The following is a 17,858-nucleotide window of genomic DNA, read 5'->3' on the forward strand; positions in this document are numbered from 1 at the left end:
TTTCTTCTGCTACTGGAGATTGAACCCGGGGTGGTTAACCACTGAGCCTCATCCCCAGCCCTTTTTATATTTTATTTAGAGACAGGGTCTTGCTGAATTGCTTAGGGCCTCGCTGAATTGCTGAGGCTGGCTTTGAACTCATAATCCTCCTGCCTCAGCTTCCCAAGCTGCTGGGATTACAGGCGTGCGCCACCACGCCCGGCCTCCTTTTTAAATTTTTTATTGTGAGAAGGGTTGTACTAAGTTGCTCAAGCCCTCACAAAATTGCTGAGGCTGCCTTCAATCGTGCAATCCTCCCACCTCAGCCTCCTGAGTCACTGGGATAAGAGGTGTGTAGCATCACACCTGGCTGTGAGTGAACTTTTTCAGATTTATCAAAGGACTCACACTCTTTCCCATAACTATATCTTTGGGGCCGGGTATACGTAGAACAGTATCCGGCATGTGCAAGTCACTTAGTAATATTTACTAAGTCACTTAGTAAATATTAATTGTCATCATCATTAAAATGGAACTATTAATCAAGTTGCCCAAAGGATTAAGTAATGACAGTGCTTTTGATACATGGTAGAGCATACAGGCAGGTCTTTGCCACTATAATTCTTTTTCTTTGTGGTACTAGGGATTGAACTTGGGGGCACTTGACCACTGAGCCACATCCCAGCCCTATTTTGTATTTTATTTAGAGACAGGGTCTCATTGAGTTGCTTAGCACCTTGTTTTTTGCTGAGGGTGGCTTTGAACTCGTGATCCTCCTGCCTCAGCCTCAGGAGCTGCTGGGTGCCACTATAATTCTTTAAACTACCAAAAGAACAGCAGTGACCCATCCATCATGATATTCTGGATTCACAAACTATAGGCTACATGGCTGCTGCTTTTTGGAGCAAATGAAATGGCGACTTTTTTTTTTTTTAAGCAAATGACTTGGTTTTGGTAAACGATAAAATGACAGGTAAAAATCATGGTGGTTTAATTAAATGTTCATTTCCTGGGCCCCAAACATGGTCCTGGCTGCACTACTTCTGGAATCTATGTGACTGAGATCTGTGTGGTCCCAGATATCCAACAGGGTCTTCTCAGTCCCAAAGTCCTGGTTATGGGGACCCAGGGCCATTTGCATCTGTTCCAAAACACAAAAGGGCGACCACGTGGGATCCTGCCAACCCAGTTCCTCCTCAGCACCGCAGGGGGGTCAAATCGCCTTGTCATTTATAAATGCTGCAGATGTCCCTTACATTTGGACACGTTCACTGGGCACCCCCTCCCCCCATTCTCATTCCTGGTCTCCATTCGCACTTGGCTCTACGCCAGGTCTGGCGACATCCTACTGTCCCTAGCTGTCAGGGACTTTCTCTCAGTTTAGAACCGTAGTTGGGGTGAAGTTGGGGGCTAAAGACTCCTTTGGCCACCCAATCCTTTCCACTCATCGGTGAAGTCCCAAAGTACCACAGGTCTCCTTTCCCCATCTGGACAACCGAGGGGAGGGCACCGGCTGGCTTTAAGGCGTCGCCGGTGTGAACCTGGGACGTCCAATCTGCGAGTCCAACTCCTCCCCACGCCCGCGTTGGGTCGGCGCCTGCGCAGAAGCCAGCGGCTCCCGCGCNTTCCGGTTGGGCGCCGCCGCAGGCGCGCTTGCCGAGCGCCGAGCAGCCGATGGAGATGGCGGCCGGGATTCTGTGAGGGAGGACCTCCGAGGCCCAGAGCCCGGGCCTGGGAACAAGACGGGCCTGGGGTGCCTGCGAGAGCCCGGCGGGGTACTGAAGGGGCTGGGCTGGGCTTGCGGGCGGCGGTGGGCTCGGCTGGGGAACGGAGACGGGCCGGGCAGCGCGGGTGTGCGGGGTCTGCGGTGGCGGTGGGTGTGACGTCCTTGGCGGGCGCCGTGGTTTTCGGGCCGTGAGTCCCGCCGGGGGGATGGCGGGGCTCGGGGCGGTGGTGCGGGTTCCCGGGCGTGTGCACGGGTGCCGGGGGGGGGGTGGCCGTCCCCCCGAGAGTGGTCGGCGTGGTTCTCCGGTGGCGGGATGCGGCCGAGGCGTTGGGGTGGCACCTCGGCGGTGCGTGGCGTTGTCGCGTCTGCCCCACGACCGTGAGTGTTCCGCGACGTGTGTGTGGAGGCGACGTGTGGAGGCGCGGTCGTGTGGAGCTCGGGGCTTCAGGTGGTGTGCGCCCGTGAGTCCTGGCGCCCGGGGCTGGGGCTGTGGGGACAGGGGGACGCTGGCGCAGGACGTGAAGTTGCAGGAGAGGAAAGTTCTATTTTTACATTACGATGATGATGATGATGATGATGATGATGATGCTTTAGCAGGGATCGAACCCAGGGGCGCTCTACCACGGAGCTGCATTCCCCAGCTCTTTTTATTCATTTATTATTATTATTATTATTATTATTATTATTATTATTATTATTATTATTATTTATTATCTGGAGACAGGGTCTCTCGCCCCGTTGCCCCTTTGCCCAGGCTGACCTTGAACTTGCGCATCCTCTTGCCTCAGTCTCCCGGGTCCTTGCGATTACCAGGCTGGCTCCTCTGCGCCTTGCATTTGCATTTTACGTAATTTAGGATATAAGGGGCTTGCCTCTGTGTTCTTTGGTGGCTTTGAGCAATTTCTCTGGGGAGCATAGGCAGTTGCATGATTTTAGGGTTGATTTATGCATCCCCTCGTGGAGATGCATTCTGCTTTGTCGTGCATGGGCCAGACCCTGCGCTGTGCCCCTGGGTGAAAACCTAGCCTGCGTCCTCATAGATTTTTCAGGCTTGTGTTATTCAGTCAGTTTACGTCTGATCGTAAAGTCCAGGTAAATGCTGGGAAGGAGAGGGTGCACCCCAGATGGGCCCGTTCCTTGAGTTAGAGGCGTTGCTTTGAGGAAGAGAGGTTTGGGCTGAGCTGTGAAAGGTGTGGATGTGGCCCGGGTGGAGTGCCAGGGTGGAGTGCCCTTGGCGTTGGCTTTGTGGTAGTTAAGGATGATTGCTCATGGCGTGGGAAGGAAGGAGCTGTCAGTAGCTCCGGCATCAGGTGTTTCACCACCTGGGGAGGGAACAGGTTAGACCTGGACTGCTCTTAAAAACCCTGTATGTAGTCACTAGGGTTTTTAACCAGAAGGAAAGAATAGGGACCTGGTGTGTGTGTGTGTGTGTGTGTGTGTGTGTGTGTGAGTGTGTGTCTGTCCTATTCTGAGCTCCTGCCACCCTTCAGCTTTGAGGATCCATGCAGTCCCCTCCTCCACGGCCCTCTACAGTCATCTATAGGAGGGTCACACATATTCCTTCCTCTATATTGTGATTTAGGGCTCCAGGTTCTTGGACCAGAGAGTCTTCAGCTTTATGAAATGGTTCTGTTTGAATTCTCTTTGTGGCTGGGAGTCTTTCTGACGTGATCATTGAAAGTGACTTTGCTATGACCCAATAAATTTTTTAAAAAATGTAACTTATTAAGCCCTGATCTGTTGGAGCACCACATCCTCTTATTTTTGAAACAGTGAGAACATTAACCTTGCTGCCCAGATGCTACTTGCTGGTATTAAATGTAGGATGCCCATTGGAGAGAGTGTTCTGCAAATAAAAATTAAAAAATAAGTTTTCTCCTTCCCCTCCCCATTCTGCTCTTCCTCTTCCTCCTTTTTTTCCCCTCCTTAAGGGACAGGGTGTTCCTGTGTTTCCCAGGCTGCCCTAAATTCCTGGGTTTGCAGTTCTCCTGCATAGCCCCCTAACTAGCTGGAACTACAGGCACGCATGCTGTGCTTGGCTGGTCTTTGTTTTTCATCACTAGACTTCTAATGTTCTTCCTCAAGCTAAGGCTGAGATTTTTGTGGGTTTTGGTTTTGGTTTTGGTGTGGGAGAGCGAACCCAGAACGCTTTACCACTGAGCCACATCCTGAGCCCTTTTTATATTTTATTTATAGACAGAGTCTCGCTGAGTTGCTTAGGCCCTTGCAAAGTTGCTGAGGCTGGCTTTGAACTCCCAATCCTCCTGCCTCAGCCTCCCAAGCTGCTGGGATGACAGGCTACTTTTTAAATTTGGAGACAGGGTCTTGCTAAGTTGTTGCAGCTGACCTTGAATTTGTAATTTTCCTGCTTCAGTGTCCCAAGTCACCCTGATTACAGGCTCTGCCACTGCACCTGCTTGTTTTGTTTCTTTATAGCAGATACTGTATCTTTTTCATCTTGGCATTTTGAACAAGTGTGCCTTGGAGTATGGCTCAATATACCTGGTTAAATAAATTATCAAGGAAAAAGGGTTAACTGAAAGCTTGTTGATAAGTACTTAAGACATTTCCTCAGTGGCTACAGTGGCCTAGAAGTGATGAAGTGGGACCATTTGGAATGAGTTTTAAGAGAAGGGCCTTGGTGTCTGCTTATCATTGGGAATCCACTTCCCCCTCTGTTGAGTTCCTGGTGTCCTGTGATGTTCTCACATCTTGGGTTTTGTGACTTGGTTTTAGGATTTAAGAAACAGTTTCTTTTTGTAAATTTGCACAGAACAAACATGAAGTGCCCTTGTTGAACTGCGAAGAGAATAAAAAAACCCTCTTGATTGCTGCTAATTTGCCTGACTTAGCTTTTCCTCTCTTTCCTCTTAGGTCACCTCCTGCTCCAGAGAGGAAGCCTCATCCAGGGCCAGGATGTGTCCCCGTCACCCATGTGCTGCTTGGTTAAGCTAATGCTGCAGGATCCCTGGTCCCTTGGATGAATCACGCCACCTGTTGGCATGAGACTTCTGCCTTCCCGGAGTTGAGAGGGGCACTGCCATGGCTTCTCTGGACGACCCAGGGGAAGTGAGGGAGGGCTTCCTCTGCCCTCTGTGCCTGAAGGACCTGCAGTCTTTCTATCAGCTTCAGTCACATTACGAAGAAGAGCACTCGGGGGAGGACCGAGACGTCAGAGGGCAAATTAAAAGTAAGAGGCGAGGACCTTACTTATTGCATTCTATCAATGAGCAATTTCACTCATGGGAAGTGTTCAGGGGCTTCCATGTTGCCACCAGGGTATGACGATAATGAGAGTAGCAAATGGGCATCTCGTGCTTGTCATGTGCCAGGCATTGTTCAGAGTCTCCTGTGTATTTATTTTATTAGTCCTCCCAGTATCTTTGTGCTTATGAGCCCCATTTTGTTGAAGAGAATACCAGACACAGAGAGGTTAGGAACTTTGCCTAAAGTCACACAGTGAAGCAGAGCCTAGCTTGGAATCTAATAAATGTAATCACTGTGATTTGTCTTTTGCTAGATTATTTTAGTTACCCAACCCCCAGCCTAAGGGGGTTTAGACAGAAGTGTTTTTCCTTGGCTGTGAAAGTGGAGACTTGTTATGTACCATTTGTCTGTCACAAATTTGAGCCTTCCCGCCATCCTTCCTTCCTCAACTGGACCTTGCCCTCTGTAGCCCAGGAAAAAGAAGGTCATAGTTGAAAAGCAAAGAGAAACAACTCCCCAAAATTAAACTTTGGTTTTGAGCTTCCATTGGCTCAGGTCATAGAGAGTTAGAGAAAGAATTTTTCAAAGATAATTTTGGCTATCCACGTGTTTATTATATTTCCTGGATTTCAGGTTCTAACCCCAAATAAGTTGCTGCTCCTTTGGAACTCAGCTTCCTAGTGACTTCCTGCTCAGCTAACTTGCTTCTCACACCTAAGACCATGAGATTTTAAACTGGATGCAGTATTCATAATCTTTCTTGGGTAGAGAGAAAGGAGTGATCCTAGGTGGGATATGTGAATCAGATACCCCTTGTAATCAAACTTTTGTCCCTGGAGTTCCACTCCAGATCTTATTGAGCACAATCCTAGTAGCTCAGGAGGCTGAGGCAGGAGGATCCAAAGTTCGAGACCAGCCTCAGCAACTTACTGATACCCTGTCTCAAAATAAAAAACAAAAAGGCTGGGGATGTGGCTCAGTGGTTAAGTGCCCCTTGGTTCAATCCCTGGTACCCAAACAAACAAACAATAAACTTCTGTCCAAAAATATGACAAAGTGATTTCCAAATCCTAAGGGCTTTGATTATCAAGGTGACTCCTGGCTGTACAGGCAGCAGAGCCATAACTATAAGGAGGAATAAAAACAAAACAAACTACACTCTGCTTTATAGTTTTCAGAGTGTCTGCCACATAAATTATTACTTTATTTGACTCTTCCAACACCCAGCAGGAAGGTGGTGGTTCTCATTTTACAGATAATAAGTGAGGCACAGAGATGTTCAGTAACTTCATGAAGGTCACACAGGAATTGGCATAGCTAGGTCTGGAACCCAGATCTTCTGTCTGAAGTCTACTGCTGCTCTTTCCTCAGGGCAACACTGATAATGAAATACCCTGTATTCTAATGATAGTATGTATTGCAACTTCCAGCAAAAGAAAACAGGAACAAAACCCCCCAAGACCTAATTATGTAAGTTTTCTTTGGGCAACTGAAGGGCTTCCATGGTTTTCAGTAAGCTTCCAGTGTTAGTGTCCACCGTACTGATTCACATACCATGATATTTCCAAGACTGGTTACATCAGTTTGTAGAGAGGTTAGAGAATGTCCTCAGATGCCTGTGGTGACCCACTTTTAGAGAAAAAATGTTTTAAGATTATTTAAGGAGTGACAGATATGGAATTTGGGGAATGCTACCTAGATTGGAAATTTTGTTCCTTGTGAACAGAAACTTAAAGATAATATCCTCTTGGGGACCTGGGGCTGTAGATCAGTGGTAAAGTGCTTACTTAGCATAAGTGGGGCCCTGGGTTCCATTCCCAGCCCCATAAGAGAAAAATGAAAGAAAAAAGATCCTCTTGGTTTTTTCCCTCCTTCATTTCTACTTCCAGAGTACTAAGAGGTTGAGTTGAGCATTCCCGTGGCACTAATGATCATCCCTTAAGTCAAAAAGTAATTCTTATGTCACCGATGTGTTTGTTTTGGATTCAGGAAAGGAAAATTTTAAAGATTGGCATCCACAAGTTTTTGAAAAGCCCTTTCAGAAGCAGGCCGTTTCTCTATTTTTGTCTATTGATCCTCTGACATTTTATGGAGTTTATATTTTTAGTCAAGTAGAAAAAGCCAGAAGAACAAACATGGGTGTAAGGTTTTAGAGGCAGATATTATTATTATTATTATTTTAAGATAAACTAGACATTCCTAAAACATGTCTCTGGGTTTGAGCCCCAAACCTGGTTCACCTTCAGCCCATTTAGTAGGTGGAAGAAAAGGCAGTTGAAAATCACCTGGAGCTTCTTCTTTGGGTTTTAAAACATGGATGGGTGCCTTCTTAGTTGTCCCCTTTGGAAGGGTCATGCCACTCCGGGAGGGTTGCCAGGCCGTTTTCCTGTGTTTCCAGATGGTTCAGGGCCTGTTGAACTCACGCAGTTCAGCCTGGTTTGCAGAAGTGAAGTGTTGTTTGCTGACTCCAGTTTCCTGTCCGCTGGGCCATTTGTCCACATCGGGCAGTTTCCTCTCCCCTGTTAGAAGATGACTTGACTGCATGTTCAAGGGTGTCTTGAGTTCTTGTATTTTTCCAGTTGGAAAAAGCAATCTCAGGGGGTCTGATCATCGAGGAATTTGCTTATGGGCTGCACCTTCTAATGAAGACACGTGTCTTCACTACTAACTCCTCCGTGTCTGTTTACCAAGACTTTTGGAAAGCTCTGGGGGTGTTTTTAGTGTTATTCAAGTGACAGAACACTCCAGAGTCATGAGAACTGCATGCAGCATTGATCTATTAAGTGTCCAAGTAATGATGTCATTTGTATTATCTGATTTTTTTTTTTTTTTTTTTTTTTTTGTGGCACCAAGAACTGAACCCAGGGCCTCACACGCACTAGGCAAGTCCTCTACCATGGAACTACATCCCCCGCTCTCTGGTATTTTTTATTAGATTCTAGTGGCAGGAAGGGCCAGCAGTCACCCGAGATTTAAGAATATTAGTGAAAGAACAACTTAGACCTGAAGGATTCTTTTTTCCTCCTGCTAGTGAATTGTTCAGTTCTAACAAGTGGGCCTCTCGCCTCGCACAGGCCGCAAAGACCCTGTTCTGAGAGGCAGAGTTGGTGTCCTTGCTGGCTGGGGAGGGCTGGCCTCTGGTTTCAGAAAGGTGACATGACCCCTCCCAGCTCTGCTGCCTGTGAGCTCTGTGACCCTGGGTGCAGCAGGTCCTCCCCCACTCCACGTCCTCTGGTCTTCTGTAAGCAGGGCTGTCACCTGCCCTACACACCATGGACACGAACTGCCACAGAGTCGTCACACCTGGTGCATCCAAGGGCTCAGTTCAGAAAGGGCTCGTTTTCTCTTCTCACCGAGCTGCTTCTCTTGTGCTCTGCTGTAGGTGTTATGTCTATTTCTTGAAGTTTTTTAGAAATATTCTCACATATGCATTCACCACGTGGGAGGGCAGAAGTGGGAAGGGAGGACGCTCCGCCCAGTTACCCGACAGGGCTGTTGTTGGGTGGTGTCCTATCCTGGAGAATTGTCCCTCAGGGATCCCTGGGGAGGATCAATGAGTACTGAAGAATGGCACTTTGAAGAAACTTAGGGACTGGGAGGACGGCTCAGTGGCAGGCTGCTGACCTTGGCCTGCATCAGGCCCCAGGTTCCATCCACCGCATTGCGAGCAAAAAAAGCTGTAATCGAGGCAGTTTTATACACGTTTTTACGTGTGCAAGTCAACATTTTGAAAAATGTCTATAATCACCATCCAGTGAAGACAGGAAAATACCCCTTCCGATAGCCTGGATCCTCATCACGTGAGATTTCACCCCTCCTGCTGTCGGGCCTCAGGTGTCCAAGGTGGTGAGCTCCAGGTGATGCCTCCAGTGGGCCTCGTGGGCCAGCATCGTGCTGGCGCTGACCAGGCGTGGTTGGGTGCTGGCTGCGTTTCCTCTGGGGTCCAGATATTTCTCGTGCGTTTTCAACAAGGATGACTACTCAGGTGACTTTGGCCTTCAGATCGCCCTTGGCTCTTTTCTGGGTGCACCTCGTGGGTTCACTTGTCTTGTCTGTTCCATTCTCAAGGTTTCGTGCAGAAGGCCAAGAAAGCAAAGAACAAGTTGTTGAAACGAGAAGGGGACGAGCGAGCAGACTCAGGAACCCAAGGATATGAGTCGTTCAGCTACGGAGGGGTTGATCCCTACATGTGGGAGCCCCAGGAGCTTGGTAAGAACCTGTCCGTCTGTCCGTCCTTCACTCATCCACTCGTAGCACCTGCTATGTTCTCTGTAAGGTTTGAGGCCGTGGAGGCATCAGCAAACCAGAAGGGTAATCATTTGGGGGGGGCATGGGATGAAGACATTCTTCAGTTTCTTGTGATGGTCACACAGCTCTGGGTATATACTAAAAAACATGAAATACCCGACATCGTGAATTTTTAAAAAAAAATATTTATTTTTTTAGTTGTAGCTGGACACAATAACTTTATTTTATTTATTTATATGTGGTGCTGAGGATCGAACCCAAGGCCTTGCATATGCTAAGCGAGTGTTCTACCACTGAGCCCCAGCCCCAGCCCCTGACACAGTGAATTTTATGTATGTAAATTATATCTCAATACAGCAGGTACCAAAAGGATCATGCAGCAAACACTGAGCTGAACTATCTGATTTCTCATGTCCTTTAACTGTTGAATGACGGTGATCAGTAATAAAATATTTTCTGACCCAGAACAGGATATCGATTCCTTCATAGTGCTTTGTTTTATTTTCATTTTTATGATCCTGGTCACCTTTCACAAAAGCCCGGGGAGGTGGAGTGGGTGAAGATGCTCATTCCCGTTTACAGATAAGGAAACTGAGGCTCTAAGAGAGGAAGGGATATCTCCCCAGGGTCGGGTACTGTGTCCCTATAGTGCCTCTACAGATGTGTCTTTTTGGATGAGGAAAGTCCTTGAACCATGCTGTCCAACTTGATAACCACTAGCCACAGCTGGCTATTTAAATTTAAATAAATTAAACTGAAATAAAATCAAAAGTCGCTTCTTCAACCCCACACAAACCACATTTCAAGTGTTCAGCATCTGTATGTGGTTAGAGGCTACCATATTGGAGAGGGGAAACATTTTCATTGCAAGAGAAAATTGCTTTAAAAATAGTATACAGAGCTGGGTGTAGTCGGGGTCCATGCCTATAATCCCAGCTACAGGAGGCTGAAGCCAGAGGATGGCAAGTTTAAGGCCAGCCTGGGTAACTCAGCAAGACCTTGTCTCAAAATAAAATTTTAAAAAGGGCTGTGGCCAGGCACAGTGGCACACACCTGTGATCCCAGCAGCTCAGGAGGCTGAGGCAGGAGGATCGCAAGTTCAAAGCCAGCCTCAGCAGAAGGCCTAAGCAACTCAGCAAGACTCTGTCTCTAAATAAAATATAGAAAGGGCTGGGGATGTGGCTCAGTGGTTAAGCGCCCCTGGATCCAATCTTCGGCAACAAAAATAAATAAATAAGATAAAAATGGACTGGGAATGTAGTTCAGTTATAGAACACTTGCCTAGTGTGCAAGGCCCTGGATTTGATCCTCAATACAGAAAACAAAAATCCGAAACAAAAAAAGTATACATGTGTAATGATGAGTTATATATGAAAGTCAGTTAGAATCATGCAGGAGAAATTCCAGATGCATGAATTCTTACTAGCTTTGTGATACCTTGTTTCATGCCAGAGTCCGATTACCAGGATGGTTTTTTGGTTAACTTACTTGTTTCAGCAACTAAAGGAAGTCACAAATTGTGGAAGGTCAAAGGCATGACAAATTTTAGAAGTTAATTTTTATAGCTACTGCCAAGAATTCTAATCTAAAATGTATTTAGATGCTAAAGTATAAGGGAAGGGAAGAAAAGACAGGGGTCTGGTTAGAGTATAGCATGTGGCGCTCTTGGTCAAAGGACACAACAGGTCACACAGGAACAATACGTTCAAGAGATCTGTCTGTAGTCCACATGGGAACTATGATGAATAAAAATGTGTTCTCTTGCCGGAAGCAGTGGTGCACGCCTGTCTTCCCTGTGACTTGGGAGGCTGAGGCAGGAGGATTGCAAGTTGGAGCCCAGCCTCAGCACTATAGTGAGACCCTGGGGATACAGCTCAGTGGAAGAGTGCCCTGAGTTCTATCTCCAGTACCACCATAAAAAAACAACAATCACCTGTAATGATACTGCCCTGTTTATTTAACAAACATTCATGTGCCAGTCCATATTCTAAGGATTTTATACATTTGAACTTAATTTCTGTAACAACCCGTGAAGTAGATCCTGCTGTTACGCCAGCTTTACAGATGAGTCCTCTGAGTTTCAGGGAGGTTGCGGGACTCGTCCAGGCTCATGCAGCACGGAGCAGAGTTGCAGCTCGAGCCCCGGGGTCCCAGCTCTCATTTGCTGTTGTCTCAGGCTTCATGCTATAGGAACTTTACAGCTTCCAAGGGCCACAGCTAACATCTTAGCAAATTTCTTCCCATTTACTTTAATTCTTGTCAAAATTAAAAATCCTAGAGTTCAAATTCAAATCCTCGAATTTTGACTTGCTTTTGCTGTTCACCGAGGCTGCGCAGGGAGGCAGAGAGGCTCCCTCGGAGAAGGTACAGGTCATTTCTCTCCCTTTCCCCCCAGGTGCTGTGAGGAGCCATCTTTCTGACTTCAAAAAACATCGAGCTGCCAGAATCGACCACTACGTTGTTGAAGTCAATAAATTAATAATCAGGTTAGAGAAGGTAAATTTTGTTGTTTTGAAACACTTTTTTTCTGCAAGTACAACTTTTCTGGGGACAAGGCCCACGTTTCTGTACCCTGTCTACGTGACATACATCTGATACTGGCAGAGAAGTGGCTGTCCTAAGAGGTGCAGAGGACATGGAGGACAATTCTAGCCAGGGCTGCCTTTCCTGTGGCCCAGGCTGACAGACTCTCATGCACCCACTTCCTGTTCCCACCTTTGAAGCCCACTCGGCTGCCAGGAAGCCTTCCCTTCCTGGGGTCCCGGGCACAGTCACTCAGTGCAGCACACTGTGTGTCGTCTGGTGGGGAACAGAAAGGCAGCGACCAGGGCTGTGATTGTGTGCTGGGCCTGGTGGCCACCACAGGCTCAGTTCTTCATGTAGGTCAGAGCTATGTGGCCACTTGGATTCTCCACAAGGAATGGGGAATCAGGAGCCCCTGTTGCTCTCAGTAGCCGCCCAGCCCCATCCGTGCCCACCCTGGTTATTGCTCAAATGGGACAAAGAAGAGACCGGAAGAGGGTCATGGGCAGGGCGGTGCCTTCTAGGTGTGAATTGAGAACTGCATCTCGTGCTAAATGGCTGACATGACTTTGGGGCTGGGGATGACCCACGAGACTTGAGCATTGCAAATGTGACTGGAGCCTGATGCACTGGTGGGGCAGGTGGGGAGTGTGTGCGTCACCTGGTTGATTCCGCCTGGCCCTGTTTTCTCTGCTCAGCTCACTGCGTTCGACAGGATGAACACGGAGTCGGCCAAGATTCGAGGTAAGGGACTTTATGCGTTCTTTGTGTTTCTTTGTTCTCCCTGACCAGATCTGTGTTTGAAATGCTGTGCTTTTCTTCTTTGTTCTCCCCAAAGCAATAGAAAAGTCTGTGGTGCCTTGGGTGAATGACCAGGATGTCCCTTTCTGTCCAGACTGTGGGAGTAAGTTCAGCATCCGGAACCGCCGTCACCACTGCCGCCTCTGCGGGTCGATTATGTGCAAGAAGTGCATGGAGCTCATCAGCCTTCCCTTTGCAAGTACGTGACGTGGGGGAAGGCCCCGGGCGCTCGTGTGCTGCTGGGACTAGCTTATTCACTAGTCACCACCAGGGCCATGGGACCTGTTTGTTTAGTGACCCATGAGCTCTTCGTGTGTCCACTTACTGAGTCCCTGGTGCCCTCTGTGTTGCTGGCCAGGGGTCCAGTAGTCTGTAACAGAGCAACTTTTTTATAAAGGATCAGGTAGGAACCGGGCACAGTGGCACAGGCCTGTAATCACAGGTACCTGGGAGGCTGAGGCAGGAGGATCTCAAGTTGGAGGCCAGCTTAGGCAATTTTCTGAGACCCCGTCTCCAAAAATAAAAAGGACTCGGGACATTCCTTAGTGGCAGAGAACTTGCCTGGCGTACACAAGGCCCTGGGTTCTGTCCCTGGTGTCACACAAGCACACAAAGTTCCTGAAGTCATCTTGCTGGCGCTGCACCGTGTGGGGTGATTGGCACCCCTGGAGGCTCCACTGTCTGTGTGCACTGTTGGCCATGGTGTCCACAGGGCAGAAGCCGAGGCCTCCTCCCTCCAGCTGTCATCCCCACCAGACCCACATGGCCTTGATCTTTCCCCCTCCCTGTGGCACTAGCCCCTTCTCCCACCTGGGCTGCCTCAGGACACTTGCTCTTCTTCTCTTGGGCTCATTAACCAGCCTTTCCTGGCAGCTGCAGCCGGTGGCCCTGCTGCTGGGTCAGGGCGCAGGCGAAAGACACAGTGTCTACCCGCAAAGGATCGCAGATCGCCAGGGCAGGTGCATGGAACAGGGACAGCTGTTACACCTGTTACCCCGTCCTCCACGGCGGGGAAGGGGTCCTGGGCGGGGGATGGCTGGCCGCCACGGGGTCACCACGCCTGTCCTCTGTGGTTACAGACAAGCTCACCAGCGCCAGCAAGGACTCCCTGAGCACCCACACCAGCCCCAGCCAGTCCCCCAACAGCGTCCACGGCTCGCGCCGGGGCAGCCTGAGCAGCCTGAGCAGCGTGAGCTCCGTGATGGACGAGAAGGATGACGAGCGCATCCGCTGCTGCGGGCACTGCAAGGACACGCTGCTCAAGAAGGAGCAGCAGATGGACGAGAAGGAGCACACGCCCACCGTCGTGAAGCTCTACGAGGTGACCGCGGGCAGTGCAGCGCTGGGCACGCACAGGCTCGGGGTTTTAGAGAGTGCTCTGGAAGTCGTGCCCTGACTCATCTTGACTTCCTGCTGAGGGGCCATGTAGGATTCCCAGCTAGGGCCCTGGGCGGGTCAGTCACCCGGGCGTGTTGCACCCAACCTATCCGCCACCTGTGGCTGCCCATGGAAAAGCAGGAGGGTGGTGGTCCAAGGGCAGGCCGGGAGGTGGTGGCCGGATTCTGTGGGTGAGGCAGAAGCTGGAGCTCTAGAAACAGCGGGGGCCTCAGCCGGGGGCTTTAGACCTGGTTCGATGGAGTTTGCAGGATTTTAGGGTTGGTTTATTTACTGCCCAGTGATTAAAAGTGTCCCCTGCCAAGTCCTTTCAAATGCCCCAGCTCTGGCCACCACCAGATCCCAGAACGTCCTTAGCAGAGGTCCACTTGAAGGGGAGATAGCACAGGTTGGAACATCTGGGAGGGAGACCGGCCAGCCTCCTGTGGCCAGCTGAGACCCATGTGCTGAAAAGGACCAGCCAGTGGGGGTGCGGCAGGGAGGGAAGGGGACAGGAGCTTAGCCCGGCAGAGGAAGCTGCGTGTGCAGAAGTCTAGCAGGGGCACAGCTTATTTTTGTCTAATGATGGTGGAAGTGTCCCTGTTAGCAGTTCTGAAGGTCACAGGGCTGTAAATCCTCAAGCTACTGGAAGTTGTATTACCCGAACCCAGCGCTAAGCCCTGGATGCAGCGTCCTCTGCCTGTGGGCGGACTCCATGATCTTTTGTCTTTTTTCAAACAGCCACTGGGCTTTTTGCTCCTGTTTCGGGTAGCGCCGTGGCAGCACCCTGTGCTGGGGTCTGGCTGCTGCCGGATGTCGTCTACCAGAGCCCACACAGCAGCTGCTCCCTCTGCGCCATCTTGCTAGGCATGTGGCTTTTACCCTGGAAGCCTGGCTTCGCTCCAAAAACAGCTGGTCAAAAGCTGCACCTTCTTTCCTTCCTGTGAGATTTTTTTCTGCTTGGAAAGTAGGTCTGTGAGGAAACTGGTGACCATAAAGTTTTTTGTTAGTTTTTTTGATGCTTGGGAACAAACCCAGGACTTGGCACATGCTAAGTCAAAGTCTTTGTTTTGAAAAGTGAGCATTTTGCATCCACCTCTGTTGATGGCAGCCTGGCTTCCGAGGTGGGGGTGGCGGATCCTGAGAGCTGCGCTCACCTCTTCTCTTTTGTCCTTAGAAATTACGGCTCTGCATGGAGAAGGTCGACCAGAAGGCCCCCGAGTACATCAGGATGGCGGCTTCACTAAAGTAAGCCTCCCCCACCCCCCTCAGTGGCACCCATCTTCTGCCCTTCTAGTCAGTTCTAAAGCAATGGAAAATGGCAAGCTTTCTCTTGTGTTTTTGGCTTTTTGGTGCCGGGGATGAAGCCCAGGGCTTGGTGTGCGCTAAGCATGCACAGTACCCCCAGCGACAGCCCTGTCCCCCAAATGGATGTCTTGACTGTAGCCTTGCTCTTCTGTGGCCAGCTGTGAGAGATCCTCCTGCTGCGTTTCAGTGGGAACACGTTTCCATCACAGGAGCTCTGTAATAGGCACAGGGTTGTATGGGTGACCCAGCTCTTCCGGTGGAGCAGGTTTGGGAGTGGCCTTGGAGGACAGGCAGCACTGCTGAGGGCAGGGCCTGGAGCGGGTGTTCGCTGACCAGCCCCGCGCCCCCCCCCCCACACACACACATCTAGCTCAACACCTGTTTCTTTTTTCTAAATTAAGATGTTCACCCCGTGAACTTCACTACTTTAATGTTTAGCACTTTCACTAAGCTATGCAGCCACCACCACTGTCCTAACTGGTTTCCTTGCTCTAATAAGAAGCCCTGCACCCCTATAGTCAGCCCCTCTCCCCAGCAACCACCCATCTACTTTCTGGCTCTGTGGATTTGTCTTTTCTTGGTGCTGTGTATTGAACCCAGGGCCTTGTGCATGCAAGACAAGCACTCTACCAACTGAGCTATGTCCCCAGCCCGACTTGTCTATTTTTGACATTTCATATAGGTAGGATCACAGACGTTCAGTCTTCTATGTCTGGCTTTACAGGGTGCAGTGCTTTCACGATTCACCCATGGGGCGGTGTGGATCAGTAGTCCACTTCTTTTGTGTGAAGGCAGTGTGGGTAGACCACATTTATTTATCCCATTGACCATTCTTTTCCACTCTCAACTGTCATGAATAATGCACATACAGGTTCTTTTTCTTTTCATGCTTGGGAACAAACCCAGGACTTGGCACACGCTAAGCATTTCTCTTCCACTAAGCTGTATCCCAGGTTTTTTGGTTTTTAACTGGAACCCAGAGTGCTTTACCACTGAACTGTATCCCCAGCCTTTTTAATTTTTTATTTTAAAACAGGGCCTCGCTAAGTTGCTGATCAAATTTGTGATCAGACTTGTTATCAAACTTGTGATCAGGGGCTGAGGCTTTAGCTCAGTGGTAGTGCACTTGCCTGGCATGTGTGTGGCACTGGATTCAATTCTCAGTACCACATAAAAATAAATAAATAAAATAAAGATCCATCAACAACTAAAAAAAAAAATTAAAAAAATAACAACTTGTGATCCTCCTGCCTCACCTGAGCCGCTGGGCTATAGCTATGCTCCAGCACACCCAGCCGCAGCTCCTATTTAAAAATTGTTTTTGAGCAGGGTCTCACTGTGCTGTCCAGGTTGACCTTGGGCCCCTGAACTCAAACACTCCTCCTGTCCCACCTCCCAGGTAGCTAGGACTACAGGCGCCTGCCCTGCCTGGCACCCACTGGGTTTATGGTAACTCTGTGTTTAACATTTTGAGAAGTTGTCAGGCTGTTATCTAAAGTGACTGCACCAGCTTACATTCCTATGGGTCACAGGTGAGGCTGTCAGTTTCTCCACAGTCTTGCCAACCTTTGTTATTGCCCCCTGTTTTTATAAATAAAGTTTTATTGAACCTCAGCCTTGCCCATTTGTTTGATGACAGTGTGTAGCGACGCACTGGGTGGCCTGCAAACAAAGTGTGCATGCCCTGGCCCCTCCTTGCTTAAGGTGCTGCTCCTCAGGGCTCGTGTGGGGGCTGGCCTCTGAGGTGCTGCCCCTGGAATCAGGTTCCAGAAGCTTCCCATCCTGCAGGAGCGATTGAGGTCATGATATGCAGAATTTGCTCGCCTGCCCCATTTGGGCTCCTGCATGCAGTGCAGATGCACCTGGTTTAGAACAAAGTCATGTTTTCATTTGGATGTTTACTGTAGCAATATTTGACAGTGTTCACCAAATACAAAGAGTGCAAGTGTGGCTTTCCCTCCTGATGTTGGTGGCCATGTTCCAATAAGCCTGTTGTGTGGGTCTCACCTGTAACGAAAGCCAGGGACGGTGATGTGTGCCTGTGGTCCCAGCTACTTGGCAGAGGGAGGAGGATCACTTGAGCCCAGGAGTTGGAAGCAGCCTGGGCAGTGCAGCGGGACCCACCTCAGAAATCAAAAGGAAAAAAAGGAAAAAGGAATTTTTCCACTGTGGTCCATAGGAGTTTCCTGACTTTGGAGTCTGCAAATGTCCTACTTAGGAAATAGGAGAGGCTAGCCTGGCTGGTTTGTGCAAGAAACCTCCCTTCCCTTGTGTTTCTCATCTCTTACTGACTGCTGCTGTTTCAGGGCTCTCCTGCCGTTCCCTGCTCTTCCCTCCTGTCTCCAGCTACAGGGCAGAAGAGGTGGGCAAGGAGAGGAGGCTGGGGGACGCTCGGTGGTGGAGGGCTCACCCAGTGGGCATGAGGCCCTGGGGTGGAGTCCCCAGCACTGATTGCCCCACCCCCCCAAAAAAAGTGGGGAGACAATAAAAAGAGGTAGGAAAATCACTGTAGGGTCTCCAGGCCTTTATAATTTAAAAAAAATTTTTTTCTATTTTTTGGTTCTGGGAATCCACCCCAGCCAGGGCCTTGAGCTTGCTAAGCAAGTGTTCTGCCACTGAATCACACTCACCCTGAGTACCCCAATCCTAATCATTAGAGGTCTGCTGCTTTTTTTTTTTTTTTTTTTTTTTT

At 49.3% G+C, this 17,858-nt stretch overlaps 1 protein-coding gene across 3 annotated transcripts in view; it reads left to right on the forward strand.

Annotated features, from left to right (window-relative positions):
• Window positions 1-1,610: 1,610 nt before the first annotated feature.
• The window catches only part of Rbsn (rabenosyn, RAB effector), a 24,075-nt gene continuing 7,827 nt past the window's right edge, over window positions 1,611-17,858 (forward strand). Inside the window, exons 1-8 of one of the 3 annotated variants that reach the window (XM_015495053.2) lie at window positions 1,611-1,754; window positions 4,580-4,895; window positions 8,981-9,121; window positions 11,556-11,656; window positions 12,382-12,427; window positions 12,522-12,683; window positions 13,564-13,805; window positions 15,036-15,106. In XM_015495053.2, the coding sequence (XP_015350539.1) occupies window positions 4,748-4,895; window positions 8,981-9,121; window positions 11,556-11,656; window positions 12,382-12,427; window positions 12,522-12,683; window positions 13,564-13,805; window positions 15,036-15,106 (911 nt within the window). In that variant the 5' untranslated portion in view covers window positions 1,611-1,754; window positions 4,580-4,747. Of the gene's footprint in view, window positions 1,755-4,579; window positions 4,896-8,980; window positions 9,122-11,555; window positions 11,657-12,381; window positions 12,428-12,521; window positions 12,684-13,563; window positions 13,806-15,035; window positions 15,107-17,858 lie in introns of those variants that run through there. The other 2 variants (XM_048787157.1, XM_015495054.2) reach the window with 2 other exon arrangements.

Source organism: Marmota marmota, unplaced genomic scaffold (genome assembly GCF_001458135.2).
Source record: "Marmota marmota marmota unplaced genomic scaffold, marMar, whole genome shotgun sequence".
Lineage (NCBI taxonomy): Eukaryota > Metazoa > Chordata > Mammalia > Rodentia > Sciuridae > Marmota > Marmota marmota.